This window comes from Chrysochloris asiatica, unplaced genomic scaffold (genome assembly GCF_000296735.1).
Source record: "Chrysochloris asiatica unplaced genomic scaffold, ChrAsi1.0 scaffold00132, whole genome shotgun sequence".
In the NCBI taxonomy this organism is placed as follows: Eukaryota; Metazoa; Chordata; class Mammalia; order Afrosoricida; family Chrysochloridae; genus Chrysochloris; species Chrysochloris asiatica.
Window position 1 is genome coordinate 1,067,501 of NW_006408650.1, and position 19,281 is coordinate 1,086,781.

At 48.8% G+C, this 19,281-nt stretch overlaps 1 protein-coding gene across 1 annotated transcript in view; it reads left to right on the forward strand.

The window, feature by feature from the left end:
• Nucleotides 1-13,873, forward strand: part of CCDC57 (coiled-coil domain containing 57) — a 64,634-nt gene extending 50,761 nt beyond the window's left edge. The window contains exons 19-23 of the mRNA XM_006869621.1: nt 3,524-3,607; nt 6,155-6,214; nt 10,495-10,616; nt 12,409-12,638; nt 13,768-13,873. Of these exons, the coding sequence (XP_006869683.1) occupies nt 3,524-3,607; nt 6,155-6,214; nt 10,495-10,616; nt 12,409-12,638; nt 13,768-13,873 (602 nt within the window). The remainder of the gene's footprint in view (nt 1-3,523; nt 3,608-6,154; nt 6,215-10,494; nt 10,617-12,408; nt 12,639-13,767) is intronic.
• Nucleotides 13,874-19,281: the final 5,408 nt, after the last annotated feature.

Sequence of the window (19,281 nt, forward strand, 5' to 3'; positions counted from 1 at the left end):
ATACTATATAATTTACTCATGTAAGTTGGACACTAAAGTGTTTTTAGCATATTCGCAAAGCTCTGTCTCCATCAGCCCAGCGATAATTTTAGAACATTTAGGACATCACCCAAAAAAGAGACCACATAGCCATTGTTAGTCCCTCCCTCCCTCCCTCCCCACTCCCAGCCTCCTATCTCTGTGGATTTGCCTAGTCTGGGCACTTCATGTCTGTCAAACCCCACAGTGCGCGTCCTTTTGTGTCTGGCTTCTGTCACTCAGCAGCGTATTTCAAGTGTCATCGGGTTTTGGCATGTGACAGGATTTCTTCTATTTGATGGCGGAATGATGTTCCATGTGTTCACGGGTCTCTGCGCATACACATTTGTCAGCCGATGGATGTTTAAACCTTTTAACTTTTATGGAAAACACTGCTGTCATGGGCCTGCTGCTGTGCAGGGTCAGATGGTAGCTCTGTGTCCATTGGTTTGCAGAACCACCGGCTCTCAAAGTGGCTGCCATTCCCGGGCAGTAGTGAGGTTGCGCGTCCTCCACCTCCTCGGGGCACCAGAACGTTCCGCCTGGCTGTACTTTGTTCTGTGGTGTTTATGCCCGTAGAGTGGAGTTAATTCATAGTCTGTGGATGTTGGGTTGGGCCTTCCACTTCAAACTTATGAGAAATGCTTACTCACGTCCTCTTCTAGTATTTCTGTGATTTTACTTATTTATTTTTGCAAGAAAATCTTTGACCCATCTGGAAATGATTTTCTAAGAACCGAACAAACTTGGAACTCAGCTTCATGTTTTCTAGCTGATTACCAGTGAACCCCGTACCCATCTAGACTGGCATGCGTGGATGAATAGTAAGGTTCCCATTTAGAGTTGTCGATCATTTGTTACATTCATATCTTAAATCCTCTTGCATGTGATTTTTTTGGATTTTGCAAGTGCTTGACACTGAAACTTGCCACTTTGGGACAAGTTACCTACTGGGGTCTGGAGGAGTGCCCCCAGGTCCCTGGGTCCCCAGCCTTTGGCCCTGCACTAGCTCCAGGTGTGGCCTTCATGCCCTGGTGTAAATTCACTCTCTTTAAAGGAATTAGCCACTGTCAAATCCAGTGCTTGGACTGCGGTCCCCCAAGGCCTATGTGCCCAGAATGGTGACTGCTAATCCTCAGGCCCTTTCTCACCCAGCTGCCTGAGGATGGCTGCCGAGCGAGCGCTGCCTTCTCAGACAGTACCTCCTTGTTCACACTGAGGCCACAGGGAGGGTGCCAGTCACACGACTTGATTTGGGTCAGATACAAGGCCAGGCTTTCCTTTCTGAGAACGCATTCGGGGCGGGGTAGACCTGCCCTACATTCAGGTATCCAGTCAGTAACAGTCCACACGAGGTGAGAGGCCGTTCATTTTGACCGTAGTTTTGAAGGATGGCTCAGCTGAGGTGGGCTTTTCCTGTAGTCCTTACAGTTGTGCCTTGAAGACTTGCCATGCCTCAGTGGAGGGTCTATGGTTCCCAAACCCCGGCAGCTTCTGAATCTTTTCTCTTCATCTCTTGTCTGCCGTCTCTGCTCTAGTGGCCTTTGCTTTCTCCTGCTCAGACCCGTGTTTCCTTGAAGACTCTCAGTCACCAACTAGTCCTCAAATTGCTACTGTTTCCATTTCTTTCCGGTCTCGGGAGATCTTGCCAGACATCTCAGACGTGGTACTTGACATGTTTGTGGAGAGAATTCCCGCTCCCTCCTCCCTTCCAGAAGGTCTCTCCAAATGTCACTCTTTGGAGCTGATGGATTATTGCCGTGTCTGCCCCGTCTTCCATCCTGACCGGAAGGTTCTGTGGCGTCTTGGCTCATTCCATTCCTTGGGTTTGTTTCATTGTTTGGTCCCTTATTTCTTCAGCTGAGTGTTTGATGTTAATTGTATTTAATCTTTATTTAAAAATTGCTTTTCTTAATTTCATTTGACTATAGCTTTAGCCATATCCCAGAGACCTTGAGGTCTAGTGTTGTGTTAGATACTGTACATTGTTGTCGTCAAGTGCCATCGAGTCGATTCCGACCCCTAGCGACACTGTATAGGGCTTCTGAGGAGCAGCTGGTGAGCCTGAACCGCCGACCTTGCAGTTCAAATGGCTTTGCAGTCTGGTGCATTAACCCCCAGCACCACCCCAGGACTCCAGGTATTGTATAAGGAGCTCTAAGAGCATTGTGGTTAAGTGCCTAGCTGCTAATCACCAGTTTGGTGGTCTGAACCCACCCAGCAGTCCTGCAGAATACAGGTTTTCTCTAAAGACCCCAGCCAAGAGAACCCCAAGGGGGCAGTTCTCATCCATCACTGGGGTCACCATGAGCCGGGGATCTTGATGGCGACCACTGTAGTATCATGATTGTAATTCATTTCTAGAAATTCTGCCGCTGTGGGTTCCATTTTTCTTTTTCATGCAAGGTTATAAGGGAGAGAGTTGATCATTTTCTAATTATTTATTAAAGGCTTTTGATAGCTGTGCCTCATTCTGATTTCAATGGGGTCAGAAAATGGGGCTCCCTGTAGGCTTGAAAAGAAGCTATGGGGTCCTCTGTGTACAGGACACAGAACTTACTGCTAAGTGCAATCTGCACTGACGACATTGACAAAAACCAAGGCTCCAGGACTTGACGAAATACAAATTGAAATGTTTCAGAAAATGGATTCATGTCTATGCCAAGACATTTGGAAGAGATCCATATCTGTGCCCGTTCCAAAGAAATGTGACCCAACGGAATGCAGAAATCATCAACTGATATTATGAATGCTACATGCAGGTCAAATGTGACCGAAGATCATTCAAAAGCTGTTGCACCAGTACAGCAACAGGGAGCTGCCTTCCGAGGAGGACGTGGGACTGACATCGCTGCTGACATCAGATGGATCTCAGCTGAAAGCAGAGAATACCAGGAAGATGTCTGCTTGTGCTTTAATGACTAGGCAAAGACTTTCAACTGTGTGGATCATGACAATCTACGGATAACATTGCCAAGAAGGGGTATTCCTTCCTGAACACGTCACTTAAGGAACCTGTACATAGAACAAGGGGCAGTCATTTGGACACAACAAGGAGATACTGAAGGGTTTAAAATCCCGAGAGGTGTCTGACCAGGTTGTATTCTTTCACCACACTTATTCAATCTGTACGCCGACAAAGAACCTGGGAAGCTGGATTGTAGGAAGGAGACCGTGGCATCAGGATGGGAGGAAGTCTCATTGGCCACCTGACATATAGCCTTGCTTGTGGGAAGCAAAGAGGACTTGAACTATGGACAGATGATGATCCAAGACAGGGTCGCTTGGAGTGGGAACTGGCTAAACCGCATTTAACAACAAACCGACCTCAGCCAGCACACTTAGCAACAGTCTTTTTTTTTTCCTTTCACTTTTCTAAGAATTTAATGAAAATAAACATATTGAGAAGCTCTTTCTGTGGAAAAAAGTGAAATAATGACCGCAGCTTTGAAGGACACAAAGATTAGAGTCTGGTGACATGTGCTGTCTCCTTCCCTCATTCTAGAACAAGAAACGCAGAAGTGTGCCCTCGGTCTGCCATTTGGCGATTTTGCAGCTTTTAATCTGCCACGGGCTAAAGCGCTGGACTGTGAGGTCAGTTTGAACTGCAAGGTTGGCGGTTCAAGCTCACCAACTGTTACTTGAAAACCCTGTACAGGGTCACTATGAGTTGGAACCAACTCACTGGCACTTAACAATGACAACAATAAAACTATAGCACTGAGCTGCACTTCCGTGTCCTCCTCCTCATAAAACTACCCTCTCTACCAGCAGCTTCCTAACCCACTGTCCTCATGTCCAGTCTGGGGACTTCTGGGAAGCCTTCAGGGCAGAGTAGAACCGCCCCTCTGGGTTCCCAAGGCTGTCATCTTTACGGGATCACACAGCCTCATCTTTCTCCCACGGAGCAACTGCTGAGTTTGCTTAACTCACTGCACAACTAGGATTGCTAACAGCATCATCCAACCCACCGCCATTGAGTGGGCTCCGACTTGTAGCGGCCCCATATAGAGTTTCCAAACTGTAAGTCTTTATGGGAGCAGACAGCCTCATCCTTCTCCCACAGAGCCGCTGGTAGGTTTGAACTACCAACCCTGAGCTTAGCAGCTCAATGCCTAGCGCAAAGCAACCCTCCTTACTCTCTTGTATAACATGTGGAAAACCAGTGTGAACCACACCAAGCGGACTGGACGGGTGAGGCATCCAAAGCCTAGGCCTTCATGCTCTGTCCGGTTTAAGGAAACTTGGAGTCACAGTTTGAATGAGGTCTTTGTGCAGCTGTATCTGGGTCCTGGGTCTGGCCTTTCCCTCGGGTGGTTTTGTTTTTTTTTAATGTTTTATTGTGAATTATATAATAGTTTACATGAGAGAACCTCAGTTCCATATTCATTCCATCGTATATCATTACATTGCCATGGTTCCAATCCCCTCCATGCATCGTCTTCTGACCAAAGGGCATATCTTAAAAGCCCTGCTCTACACTCCCTCCTCAGTCTTCGGCCCACAGTTCCTCTCCCTCTCTGGATCCAAAGTCCCCAGCCGCTTCATCCTTCCATGTCATCATCTCTGTCTCCATCTCAGGCATCTCCGGTTCTCTGGGTGGGGTCCTGTTCTCGGCTCTTATCCGTTGGTGGTCCCAGAGACCTCCACTCCTAGACTGGAGAAATAATTGCTCTCTTCCTTGCTACAAAACATCTACCCTTGCATTTCCAACCCTCACAATCCGTCTTGATAACCATTATTCACTACAGTATCGCATGTAACCCATCTGTATTTCATTCCATCAGCTCCACCTAGACAAATTGGATGGTACTCACTGGTGATTCTGCCTTCCTCCATGCCCCCTAGCTCTAGGGTCCCTCTTGAAAGCTTGTAAGCCAGTCACTTCTTGCCTTTGTAGTCCCTCCCTCCCCACCAAGTTGCCCCTCTCTGTCTACTCTGTGTGTGGAGGGGGTGGGATTGTTTCTTTGTGTCACTGCATTCGTATGCATAGGTCAAGTTCATCAGCTTGGATCAGCTCAATCTTTCCGCTTCTCCCCCTCCCCCATGATTTAGTTTTAAAGGCTGGGGTCTCAAGAGCAAAAGACACTAAGGAACCCTGGTGGCCTAGTCGGTTGCTTGTTGGACTGTTAACCACAAGGTCAGCGGTTTGAACCCCCAGTAGAAAGATGAGGCTGTCTACTCCCATAAAGATTGGCCATCTCGGAGACCCAAAGGGGCGGTTCTACTCAGTCCTTCAGGTCGCTGTGAGTCGGGATCCCCTCAGTGGCACTGGTTTGGTTTGGTGGCTCCACCTTCTCACCATTGCCCCTACCAGGTCCGCTCACCTCATGGTCATCAGTGGCCAGGAAGCACAGTGTCCTCCCTGACTGCCCCTCAGAGTCCCGGCCCACAGCCTCCTTCCCAACGCTGACCGCTATGACTTCTGCTTGTCCTCTGGACCCATGTGTGAGAATTTTCAGAAAAAAGACAGCCAGACAGAAAAGAGATGCTTGTTAAAGATGTTCTTCTCTTCATTAAGCAGTGAGGGAACCAGGAAAGGAAAGGTCAACAAACACAGACTTCCACAGGGCAGAGGAACTGAGTTGCAAACGGAGGCAAAACTGGTTCTTCCAAAGGGGAGGGAAGTTGGTCCAAACTCCAGGGGTCAAGGCAGAATTGTCAACAAACAGCCAGACAAAGCCAGATACCAAGGAGGTACCCAGACAATGCTCAGTTTGCTTTGAAGCCCTGGGGGCGTTCTCTACAATCTCCCAGCTTCTGATAAACACAATCGTATTGAAGGGAGGGTCACAAACAGATCCCAAGTGGTGGGAAGCGTCTCAGTGCCCACCTGCAGAATGGATAAAACGTGGAGCTCTGGTCGGCTGCAGAAGTGAACCTTCAAACCATGAAAGAAGTCAGTCACAAAAGGACCAATACTGTCGGAACCCACTCTCAGGAAATTCCTAGAATGGTCACTAGTGGTTATCAGGGACAGGAGGGAGAAAAGGGGCGAGGCTGACTAAGCTTCTGTTAAGAGTTTGTTTGTTTGTTTGTTTGTTTGCTTTCTAAGAATAATCTCAAGAAAAGATTCTTCTTGATGACAAAGTAGGGCCTAGGTGCAGGAGTGAGCCTCAAGTCTGCTCTACTGCAGTGTTCGTGAGGAACCTCAGACTGCACTTCTGGAAGTCCCTGTTGGTGGGAGGCCATGCAGGTAACGCAGGCTCTCCTACAATACCTCTGTCCACACGTCTCTGTCCTCGGTTGCTGGCCTGCCTTCCTTGCCTGTAAGCCAGGTACCAGGCCAGTTTCCCTCCTTATGGTCAGCTGTTATTTTCACCAAATGTGACTTTGCAGGAACCTATGCAAATAGCTACATTACCATGAAAATCACAATCCTTCAAATTCCAGGAATTCCGGGATGTCTTTTGCCCTTCACTGGATTGTAGGTGGCTGGTCACTTAAGAAGCGGAAGAGCATATTTACTGTCTGAAAAGGTTTCTGCTGGGATCACTTGGAGCTCTGGGAGCGTAGTGGTTACCAATCCAGCTGAGAACCAACCGCAAAGTCAGCAGTTCGAAACTACCAGCTGTTCTGTGGGAGAAAAATGATGCTTTCTGCTCCCGTAAAGATTTACAGCCTCGGAAACCTTGTACAGGGTCGCTATGAGTCAGAACCCACTCCACGGTACTTAATAACAACAACAACACTTGGCTTTGTGGACTCGGGAGGGTTGAAGGTTTGAGCCCACCCTACAGGGCTGTGGGAGACTGGCCTGGAGACCCACTACTGGGAGGAAGAGCCCAGTTCTCCATATAGCATGGAGCTCACCAGCAATGTGTCTGATTTGGGTTGGGATGAGTCTGGGAAGCAGAGCATTAAAGACCCTTCCAAAGTCATCCTAACCCAGCCCTTCGGAGTCAGCTCAGTTCCAGTGGGCTTCCCAAACCCCCCTGCCTCTCTGAGAATGTTCTGGAAATCCTGACTCACCATGACACGGTGCCCATGCCTAGGGTACCAGCACAGGTGTCCCACCCTTCCCCCAGGGCTCTGAGAGGGTCCCTGATGAGAACAGTCTCCAGCATTGGTGGGTGCAGTGGAGTGAGCCAGAAAGTTACACAGGACTTCAGGTTGGCATGGTTAGCTTCCTGAAGAAAAATGTCCAAGAAGAAGGATGCATCTGGGCTATAAAAATGGACACACATCACTGTTGTTAAGTGCCATCGCTTCGGTTCTGACTTATAGCGACCCTGATAATGTTGGGGTCTAACATAAAACAGGCCTGAGAACAAGGACTATAGTGCGCATAGTGAATAGAGTCTTCACGTCTGGAGCCAGCCCTGCTCATCTGTCCACAGGAAGGCTGCGTGAACCGGACCACCATCCCTGACAGAGCCACCAGACTGACATGAAACAAGTCTGAAAAACAGCTGGGGTAGTGAGGGGTCCCAGTGCATGGACGGACGCAGGCACCAGCCTCTGGGGGACAGAGGTGGCTCACAGCCACAAGAACACTCCCAGGCCCTGGGGACACCCCACGCCACCACTTGTTCCCAGGTGCCTCATATTTACAACAGGAGAAAGATGAGGCTTTCTGCTCCCGTGAAGATTTACAGCCACAGAAACCCTACGCAAGGTCACTGTGCATCAGAACCGGGTCCACAGCACGCCGCCACCACCACTGTATTTACAACACTTTGCCCCTGGAAGAGGAGGGCGGCCAATGCCCACAGCAAATGGGTAAACTGAATTCTTCCCGCCTCGCTCTCTGGACTGGGTGGGAAAACAAGAAAGTTTTATTTTGCATTTAGGATTTACCCACAAACCTACTGTTACCAAGTAGCTCCCAGCTCATCACCCTATGTAAGGGTTCTGAAGCTGTCATTCTCTGAGGGAGCAAAAAGCCTCATCTGTTTCCCGAGGAGTGGGTTTGAACCATCAACCTTACAGTTAGCAGCTCAGTGCTTATTCTACAGCACCACTAAAGTTCATTTTTAGGGTTTTCAAGAGGAAAAGAAATCACAAATTGTCGGGTTTTGAGCATTTCAGACAGGATTCTGGGTACCTGAGAAACAATCATTGTCTGCCCAGACGAAAAGCGTAACAAAGTGTGTAAGACAAACCTCAGCATAAAGAACATGGGATCTTTCTTAAACGAGACAGTGCTGTTTTCATAAATAATCAAGCCAGCATAAAGCACAGAAAATTACTGTTCTGGTAAAAATCATTGCTATATGAGCAAATTGCACAGAAGATGACTAATACCCTTTTGTATTTTAGGCTAAGACAAATCAATAGTAAACCAGGGAAGGAAACTTATTGAAAGCAAATTTGGCAAAGATTTTGACACATTTTATAGCTTTAAAATATTATGTGTTATAAACCAAGGAAAATGCATCTACCTCCACCTTTTGTTTTTCACACGCCCTTGCATATTGTGGGGGGGACAGGTCCTTTACTTGAGGTGAGGGTCTATCTCAGGAGATTGAGGTCCGAGCTAGCTTCAGAATGCTACCAAGATGCTTAGAAAACCAGAAAGCAAAACCTCTGTCACTTCAGTTGTGTTGTATGCATGTAAAAGCTGGACAGTGAAGACAGAAGGAAAGCCAATGTGTCTGAACTGCGCTGTTGATAGTTGAGAAGACTCACGGGAGAAAGATGGCCTCCTGGGAAAGCCTAGCCAGGGTCTCTAGAGTCGGAACCGACTCCACAGTGCACAAGCACCAGAATGAACGAATCGGCCTTGGAGGCAGTCCAGCCAGAAGGCTCCTTGTGAGCTAGTGGCCAGACTTTGCCTTTGGGCAGCAGGTGTCCTGGATTAACTGGATGCTTCTGGCACTTGTCTTCGTGGGAGCTGGCCTTGCCCCCCCAGTGCATGGCCCACTGACTGGAGAGCTGAGCACCTCTGGGTTGGGGTGAGGCTTGCTGATGCATTGTAGCACTTGCTGGTCGGGAGAGACGCTGGAAGGCTGGGGGCCTGAAGGGCCAAGAGCTCAGAGGCATGGCTGCTGAGGAACTGGCCTGGTCCTTCCCTACCCCAGAAGTAGAACCTGAGACTGCGGTAGCAGAGTCCTGGTGTGGGGCTGCGAGTTAATGCGCTGACTGCAAGGTCCTCAGTGCAAGCTCACCAGCTGCTCTTTGGGAACCCTATAATAGGGTCCTTATGAGTTGGAGCTGACTCAAGAGCACTTAACAACAACAACGACAAACTGCACTAATGGGAGTCCTGCTAGGTTGGCAGTTCATACCCACCAGCCGCTTCTCCTCAGAAACCCTTGACAGGCTCGTTCCACAAATGAACCCCAATTACCATGACAACTGTCTTTGAGTTCTGTGTGGTGATTGGAGGCACAGCTGGTGTCAGAACTGGTACAAAGGTTGGAGAAAGGGCCCACGTGTGATGTGGCTGATGCCATCCCAATTTCCAGGAACGGACACAACAGCTAGCTAGGAGGATCCCAACCACACACAGTGGTCATTGTGGCCATCCTGGGTTGAACTCTGTCCCCAAAATATGTGTCAACTTAGCTGGAGCATGGTTTTCAGTGGTCTGATGTGATCAGCCAATCAGCTGGAAGGGGGCGTTAGGGTGGGCTGCAGCACCCTCCGGGCCCAGCTCTGGTCCTTGGAAGGGGAGTCTCCCTGGGCTGTGGCCAACAACACCTTTTATCCCTGTGCTGAGAACCGTCTAGACCCAGGGCAAGACTGACGTTAAGACACTGACGTTAAGAGCTCCAAGGAACACTGGCTCACAGATGTTGAAAGAAAACACCTTCCCCCAAAGCCTTTCCCTACACTAACACCCTGAATTTGAGCTTCTGACCTCCAGAATTGCAGGGAAACAGTTCTGTGTATTCGCGTTTCCCACTCATGGTGTCTGTGTTATAGCAACCCTGGAGACCTAAGCGAGTGGCCATTGTCCAATAAGGTTTTAAAAGACTTCTATGTCAGTTTCCAATTCAGTAAATATTAGTGGTTGTAACACACAGGCATGCACACGAACCAAGCAACCCTTTTGGGGTCCTCAGTAAGCTGTGTTCCACCAGGTGATCATCATTCTGAGAAATGTGATTTCAGTAGCAACCGTGTTTTGTAGTGTGTCAGCTTGAAGATAAAGTTCCAACAGAATTGCTGGTTTCCAATCTGGGTCTGATGTCTGGGGAACATGCACTGTGGAGACCTTGTCTCTGCGCAGCTTGTATGTGTGTGCGCCTTGCCTCTTGTTTTCGTACACTATGGAAGGGATCTGTCTTTGGGTCTGTTGCTGAATGTGCTCCTGTCTGACACAGTTTTTGACAAGCTGTGTGTCTGGTGATGTGTGTACACATTCTGTAGGTCTGTAAGATGTTGGTGTACACGGTTTCCAGTTTCTGTAGGGTGGAAGTTACTTTGGTTTGGGGATATGCTGTCCTTTTGGAGTGTTTGTTTTCTGCCAGGGAGAAGTCTAAAGTGATACGCACTCACAGGACACCCTTTCCCTCCCCTTGCTTGTAGGGACATCATCTTGCCTCTCCCGTCTTCCTGCCCCCGAGACCCGGAGCCCAGGTCAGGAGCCTGAGTCACCACTGGACCGTGGCCTGCCCTTGGGACAAGTGCAGCCGCACTTCACAGTTCAGGTAGCAATCTGTTCTCTAAGAAACAGGCTTTCAGATGCTTGTACGTACATACATGTGGAAAGGAACCCTGGAAGTGTAGTGGGCACACACTGTGCTGCTCATCGCAGGGTCAGCAGTTCAAATCCACCCAGCATTCCGTGGGAGAAAGATGAGGCTTTCTGCTCCCATAAAGATTTACGATTTCGGAAACCCTACTTTATATATGGTAATAGTGTGCCGTCGAGTCGGTTCCGACTCATAGGGACCCTGCGTAGAGTTTCCGAGGAACAGCTAGTGAGTTTGAACTGCCAACCTTGTAGTTCAAGCCAACCTTACAGTCCAGTGCTTATCCTATAGTTGCGCCACACCACGACTCCATATATATATATATATACATATATACATATACATATATATACACATATATGTTGTTGTTAAGTGCCAACTCATAGCCACCCTATATAGGGTTTCCAAGGAGCGGCTGGTGAGCTCGAACCATCAGCCTTGCAGTTCAAAGTGACTGTGCAGTCCAGCGCATTAATCCACAGCGCCTCACCAGGACTCCATAGATATAATTATACTTAGACCATTTATTTTACATTTTTGTTGTTGAAAATAAACAGCAAAAAATGCCACAGTTCAAGTTTCCACATGTGTGCTCCGTGTTACTGATTACAGTCTCCAAGTCATGCTCCTTTCTGAGCTGCCCCTCCCCCCTATAGGTGGACCCCCGCCCCCTAAGGCTCTGATCTAATCTTTTGAGTTAACTGTTGTCAGATCCAATAGAAACAGATTTTAAAGAAGCAGACTGCTCAAGGCAGACATTCCATAGTAGTTCAGTGAAATTGTTTGGTTTTAAGAAGACCAATAAATAGCAGGGGTTCTTTTGGGCTTAAGGTTTAAAAATTATCTTAGGGCAGTCGTTCCAGGGGTCTATGCAACCCACTTGGCTCCACAAAGTCTGGAGTCCATATTTTCAGTTTTCCGTCTTGGGATCAGGATTCTTTTGTGGAATCATTGATCCAAATGTCAGTCATGGGAACGGGCACCACTCAGCTCTTCTGGTCTGGTGGCAAAGCAGCCGTTGTTTATGGAGGCGTTTGGCCACACGTCCCGTGTTCTCCCCACCACCACCACCACCACCACACACACACACACAGAGACCACAGAGTGACCCTCCTGTGTACTTGCGGCATGTTCTCCATGGCACCTGCTTCCCAGGCTCCTCTCCAGTCACTCAGCCTTCAATGTCCAAGTTACCTGGCTCATCATGTAGCAGGGACACCCCAACATCCCCAGCACATGCTAGGCAGATACAGGCTTCCTGCACCTCCCTCTGACCGTCCACCTCTGAGCCGGACCCCCTCCCATGGGCCTGTGACTTGGTGTGAACTGGGCAGGCCCATCACTTCCCCCAGGCTGAAGAGAGCTCAGTGCCCCAGGGCAGCTGCAATGAAATGCCTCTTGAGAGGCTCCTTACCTCAGGCTCCTGCTTGGTCCCTGCTCTCCGTCCTCTGGGGAGGGTCCGGCCTGGTCCCTCACGACCCCAGGTGCTTGCTGCTTGGTATTCCTTGCCTTGTAAGCAGGAACTCACACAGGGCCACCTCGTGGGATGCTCATTTTTTGTCTGTTCTCTCCTTGTGTAAAACTAGAATTAGGATTAGAAGACGTCCAATTTGGTCTGATTTAACTGATAATGTCTGCAAAGAATCCTCCTCTTACCAAACAAGTTAGAGTCCGCTGCAGGGTCCGGACTTCAACATGTGTTTAGGGGGCAACTCCCAAGGATGACTTTCTCTCCATGTATTTGTAGACCCTGTCCAGGATTCCCACGCCAACCTGCAAATCAGCCCATCAGAAAGAAAATAGGTCCCCAAAGCTACCACAGGCCCAAGTGCTCCAGGAGGCTGGGCCCCTGACACAGAGGTCGACGTCTTCAGTGGCTAGCAGCTCCCTCCAGGATACGTGGAAGTTGCTAGAGCTAAGCTCCAGTCCTTCTGGCCCTGCCTCCCAGGAGAACTCAACTCCAGGTAGGAAAGACGGGTTTCTACAAGTGCTGCCAGGGGGGCACCTGGTGACTTCCCTCAGGCTTCGGAGGGGGAGCCACCTCTCCATGTGCCCATGCTTTGTTTTTGCCAAAAAACCAAACGTGTTATGGTCCAGTCAGTGCTGACTCCTAGACTCTCCCGGCTGTAAGTCTTTCTAGAAGCATACTGTCACATTTTCCTCCCTTAAATCAGCTGGTGGGTTCACACCGCCGACCTTCTGGTTAGCAGGTGAGCGATTAACTGCTGCATTACCAGGGAGCCCTCACTTGGTGGTGGTGGTGTGCCACTGGGGTCTGTTCCGACTCAGAGTGGTCTGTATCGTGTTTCTGAGGCTGTAAATGCTGATGTGGGAGCAGAGAGCCTCCTCTTCCCCCCCCACCCCCCGTGCCGTGAATGAGGTATTCGAACTGCTGACCTTGCAATCAGCAGCTCATCATCCCCTATCCCACCACCCATAGTCACACGCATATGAAGAGTCACTTTATTGTGATATTTGCTATATTGTGGTGGTCTAGAACCAAAACCACAGCGTCTCAAATTGGACCTGTATAAAGGTCTCCACGTACATTTCACTATTGTAAACCTAAAGGTTGGCAGTTCAAACCTACCAGTGATCTGTTCCCACCCATTAACGTTAAAACCCTCAAGGGGTCACCCATAGTCTCCTTCCCTCAGCTTTGGTGCCTGCATGTGGCGCACAGCATGGTGGGGAGACCTTGTCTGCTAGTGGACGCAGATCGGGGCTATTGGCTTAGAATGCACTTCACAGGATGACTAATGTGAGTCCTGCCCAGGGAGTCACATTGCTCCATCAGAGACACCAGCTTCCGAGGGGTGTGTCCTGGTCCTGTGCTGCCCTGTCATCACTGCCCCATAGATCCTACAGGCTGCACCGTGAGCTCAGGCTGCACCATAACACTCATGGGAAACCCATCTGAAGGGCCTTCCTTTTGGGGGAACCAATGTGTAGCAAGAAGGTGGAGGAAGAAAGAGACCAAACTGTCTGGAGACCACTGGGGACACAGACAGAAGGCAAGGAGGTGGAAGTAGACTGGAAGCCCTCAGTGTTTGAACTGCGTGGACTGTGTCCACACGTCCAGACCTTTCCTGGGCTTTCCTTCCAGCTGCAGTGTGCGCCACTATCCCGGGGTGCATGCTTCACCTAACCAGTCTCACATCGTGGGCTGCTCAGCTGATTTCCAGAGTGAGCCTATGGAAGTCCACGTGTAAATTCCTAAAAGGGGGCTGCTTTGGTGAAGACATATGCACTTGTAGTTCGGGTAGTTGGGGTCACCTTAGACCCTGCCCCCAGCCCTCTCCAACACAGAGTTGACAGACATCATCTTTGCAGTTTCATGGTTTAGTTTTAACTCACACTTAAGTGTCATCTCCATTTCCTCTTTTGTCCATTCTCTGTCCATTTATATATTTCCTTGTATACTGAGATGTCTTTCTCCTTATGGTATGTAGGAACTTCATCCACATGATAAAAATCAGGCCTTTTCTGAGACCTGAATTGCAAATATTTGCCCCCAGTTTTTCATGTCTTTTGCCTTTTTGCTCCCGTAAAGATTTGCAGCCTTGGGAACCCTGTGCACGGTCACTATGAGTCCGAAGCGACTCCACGGTACTTAACAACAACAACATTGTGATTTCAGCATGCATGTATTTTCTGTTTTTCTGTAGTTAAATTAATGTTTTCGTTTTCAATCATGTCTAGTGTTTGTGCCATAAACCCTAGACATGCCTTTTCCACTTCAAAATTAGAAATTACCCTCCCATGATTTCTTCTAATACAGCTGTGGTTTCACTTTGTATTGAATACTTAGATCCACAATCCATTTAGAATTTATTATAATCTGTGATCTGAAGTAGAAACCCAACTCTTTTTTCCAAACCAGGTGACTCCTCAGATGTTCCAATACCAGTTACTGATGAGTCATTTTGACCCACTGTTTGAAACCCCACTTTCATGATAATGTATTTCCATATGTATGGGGACACTTCAGAAGTTCATGGAAAAATTCCATCATGTTTTCCACAAACTTCTGGAAGCCCCGTTGTGTTTGGGTCTCTGTCTGGGTTGTGGATTCTATCCCACTGATATGCTACTCTGATCATGCGCAGTGCAGGGCCGTTGTCCGTTTTACGTCTGGCTGCTCTAGGTGCTCCTCTTTTTCAGACTTCTCCTGGCCATTGTAATGTATTTTTTCCCATAGAAGCTTTGAATACAGCTTGAATTGAATTCCCCTATCCCCAACAATAAAGGCCGTATTTATGGGCTCCAGCCCCACAGTGGGACCGGGCACTGTTGTGTTCTGTTGTGTTCAGGGTCACTGGAAGTTGGAGCCGACACCTGACAACAACCATCACAACGCTGTCTCTTCTACTCCAGTGTTGCCTTCGCCTTCTTTAAATCTTCATTTTGATCTTCCCCCTGTTTTCTGAACACAGTCAGCTCAAACTTGCACTCACCTGTTTTCCTACCTGAGCTTTTGTCTCTGCTTTGTGCTCTTACTGCTGAGAGGCTATTGCTTCATTACAATTGTTAATTTGTGACAGAAAGTTGTGTCATGGTTTTGTGAATGTCCATTGTCACGTAGTTTTCTTGTTTCTTTTTGTCTAGCTCTTCACCCACCCCACCCCCAACTCTGAACAAAGTACATTTTTTAACTGTAAGAAGTTAGTGTAGGGTATGAGGCCAGAGCCATTTTCCGGTGTAGCAAAATTTTGTTGTTTTTTGTTGTATGTGTGCTTTCTTAAAGAAGAGTTTATTTGGTGTCTGCTTCTCCTTGACCAGTGAAAACCGTGCTTACCAAGTTTCTCAGGAAGAACAGCCTCTCTTCTGTGGCTGGACACACTGCACTCAATAAACATGACTGCCCTCTGTGTCCCCTGTCAGAAATAACAAAAAAGACCTGGAATTCTCAGATGTAAAGTATTAAACAGCTGTCTAATATGTTTGAAGGAGTAAAGTAACTCTAGACAATACACTCAAGAAAATACAATACACTGAAGAAACCTACAGCTATGGATGCAGTAGCTCAAAAGAGGGAATAAATCTTGACAGTGAGGATCATTCCCACCCCCTCCACACACAGAGTAGACAGGGAGGGGCAACTTGGACACTGGCTACCCAAAATGGGGGGTCTACAAAGACAAGAAGTGACTGACTTACAAGCTTTCAAGAGGGAGCCTAGATCCAGAGGGCCTGGAGGAAGGTAGACTCGCCACTGTGTAGTGTCCAGTCTGTCTAGGTGGGGCTGAGGAAAGGAGACCCGGATACAATAGTGAATAATTGTATATTCTTGTGATACAATAGTGAATAATTGTTATCAGGACTGATTGTGAGGGTTGGAAATGTAAAGGTAGACATCTTGTAGCAAAAGGAGGTGAGTGATTGACTTTGCAGTCCAAGAGCGGAGGTCCTTGGGACCATCAAGGGAGAAGAGCGGAGAGCGGGACCCTACCCAGAGAAACAGTGATGCCAGAGATGGAGGAAGAGACGATGATGTGGAGAGATGGAGCGGCTGGGGACTTTAGACCCAGAGAGGCAAAGGGGCTGTGTGCTGATGACCGGGGGTGGGGGTGGGGGGGCAGGCTTGCAGGGTGTACCCTTTGGTTGGTTGATGATGCATGGAGGGGATTGTAACCATGGCAATGAAACGATATACAATAGGAGGAATGTAAAGCTAATATTCTCCCGTGTAAACTATCACATAATTCACAATAAAACATTAAGAAAAGAAAAGAAACAAGTCTGAAGAAAGAGTAGGAAGATCTTTCTAAGAAAGCACCAAATAGAACGCTGAGAAATTTAAAACGTAATACTTGAAATTACCGAGATGGGTTTAACAGCAGATTACATACCACAGAATTAATAAATGGATGTTAGATGCAAAGACATTATCCCGAGAGACACGGAGATATGAAGTGTGTGAGAGGGCTGGGGAGTAGAGTGAGAGCGTGTAGCCTGCGCAGGCTAAAGCTTCAGAAGGAGGACTACACGGGACAAAGGCAACTTCTGAAGGGATTCGAGCCGAGCATTTTCAGGAAGTGTTACCAAATCCTAGTCCTCAATTTCAGGAATTCTAACAAACCCTGAGATGAATAATGAAAAAAAAAAAAAAATACATCCCTGGATGATGGTGGTGGTTGTGTGCCGTGAGTCAGTTCCTACTCATAGTGACCCTGTGTAGGGTCTCCAAGGCTATAAATCTGTGTGGGAACAGAAAGCCTCATCTTTTTCCGGAGGAGTGTCCAGTGGACTCCAACTGCTGACCTGTGGTTAGCAGCCCAACACATCAGCCGCTATCCAGCAGCTCCCTACATACCTGAATACATGGGAATCAAGCTGAGGAACACCAAAGGTGCTGTGATTATTTTGGAAGTAGTCAAAGAGAGAAGACAGATTATCTTGCAGAGGGTCTGACCGATCGCTGACTTCTCATCTGCAGTAATGAAAACCAGAAGATGTTGGACTGATCTCTGCAGTGTGCTGAGAGAGAATAATGGTTACCCTAGAGCTCTGCGCCCGACAGTAATGACAGAGACACAGTTGCGAGTCACTAAAAACATTCCACCAGTGTTGCTGTTGGGGTTCGAGGCCGTTCCAACCTGTAGCCACCCCATCCCAATTGCTGTGTTTGAACCACTGAGGCAGCTCCATCTCACTGGGAGTCTCCCTCTTTTATGCTGTCCTTCTCCAGGGTGTGGCCCTTCCTGACAACATGTCCAGGGGATTAAGTATTTAGACGTTCCAAACAAAATAACAGACATTAAAAAAAGTAGCTGTTCCAACGTAGGGTCAGCAGACTTGCTGTAAAGGGCCAGACAGGAAACGTTTTAGGCTCTTTGGGCCATAGGTCTGTTTTGCAACCACACACCACTGCTTTGGTAGCACAAAAGGCAGCCATGGGCACAGTGCCCACGGTGGACATGGCGGTGTTCCAGTAAAAGTTATCACAAGACAGGTGGCAATACTGACCTGTTTCTCAAGCAGGGTGATGAGCTAACAGATGTCAGTTTTATTGTACTTTGAACGATGGTGCTGTTTTGTGTCATTGCGTCAATTTCCAGCTCACAGCTGCTGCCCATACTTTTTCTAGGCTGTGATCTTTTCTCCTCCGAAGCCTTGGACTAAGTAAGGGACTAAGTCCGAACCACCAACCTTGTGGTTAGCAGCTGAGCGCTTCCCTGCTGCGTCACCAGGGTCCCGCCTCTGTGCTTTGCATGTGTTATGTCTTTACTGGGGTTTATGTGTTCCGGGCATCTTTTATAATAAGATACAAAGAGGGAGGGAATGGGCATCTGTGTGGAAGGCTCCTGAGAGGCTGAGGAAGCAGAGGGCTCCACCCCTCAGTGGTGGGGATAGTAGATGGTGCCCGAGGAGGAGGAGACCTGAAACAGGACAGGGTTCCGGACCTTCAGCACCGTGGGCTTAGCGCAGTTCCTTGGAAACTGGTAGAAAACATGAGACTCCTGGGACCCGAGTGCAGCACGCTGGCAGGACGAGCCCTGGAGAGGAGACCCCCAGGCAGTGCGTCTGCCAGGTGAACGTGTCCCTGAGGAGCCCCAAGGGGACCTGCGTCTTCTCTAGCGGCTGTGAGCAGAGCGTTGGCTTTAGAGACACCCAAGAAAGACTGTTCAGGGCAGGAGTCCCCAGGACCTCGGCTGTGCAGATACAGCAATCCAGGCTCCCTTGTCGCCTCATCCACATGCTGAGAGAGGCGGGAGGGGGGACGTGGGTCTGAGGAGTGTGTCCAGAGAGCAGGCCTGGTGGAACCATCCAGAAGCCCCTGGAATGACCTGGGCTCGGATCCCACCAGCCTGGAGAGAGAAAGTGTGGGTGGAGGGGTCTATGTCAGTGGACAGCCTAATGAGCATGGCGTCTCATCATGACCCCACATGGACAAGGAGAAGAGAACTGAGTTACAGAGCACCTTGTACCCCATGTCCACTCATGGCATACCAGGACACAGCAGCAGTAGGCATTGGCCTCCGAGTAGGAGTTAGCCTGCCCACACGGCAGGGCCAGAGGTAAATGGGACTAAGGTTGACTCTCCCAGACTCTTTCCTCCACCCACGAATGCCCCGAGCCCCAGGAAGCCTGCTCATCCCTCAAGCTTCCTCTAAAGACACAGAGGTTTCCCAAAGCACCCAACACGCTTCCTCTGGGAGCTCATTGGCCAGGACTGGGTCACATGGCTTTCCCTTAGCCAGTCCTGCAGATTGACGTGGGCCCACGACCTGGAAATGGAGCCTCTCTCCTCCAGTGAACGTGCTCAGCTACCAACCACAAGGCTGGAGGTTCGAGCCCAGCCAGGAGCGCCTTGGAAGACAGGCTGAGCCCCGTGTGGAGTACAAGTCTACTCTTGACACACAGGGCGTACCCCGAATCAGAATCCACTACCTAACTAATACAGGCAGGAAGTGGTGAGTTTTCTGAGCTCACCTTGGGTGTTACTGAAAAAGCATGACAAATGTCCAAGAAAAGCTTCTTTTTACGTCAAAACCAGTCAGACAGAGGAGGTGTTCTTCAGCAACATGACAAAGGCCCATCTTCTTACTGAATAAAATCCCAGCGCTGGAAACCGCCCAGCGCCCTGGGCCTCACGGCCACCCAGCTGGCTTTGGTG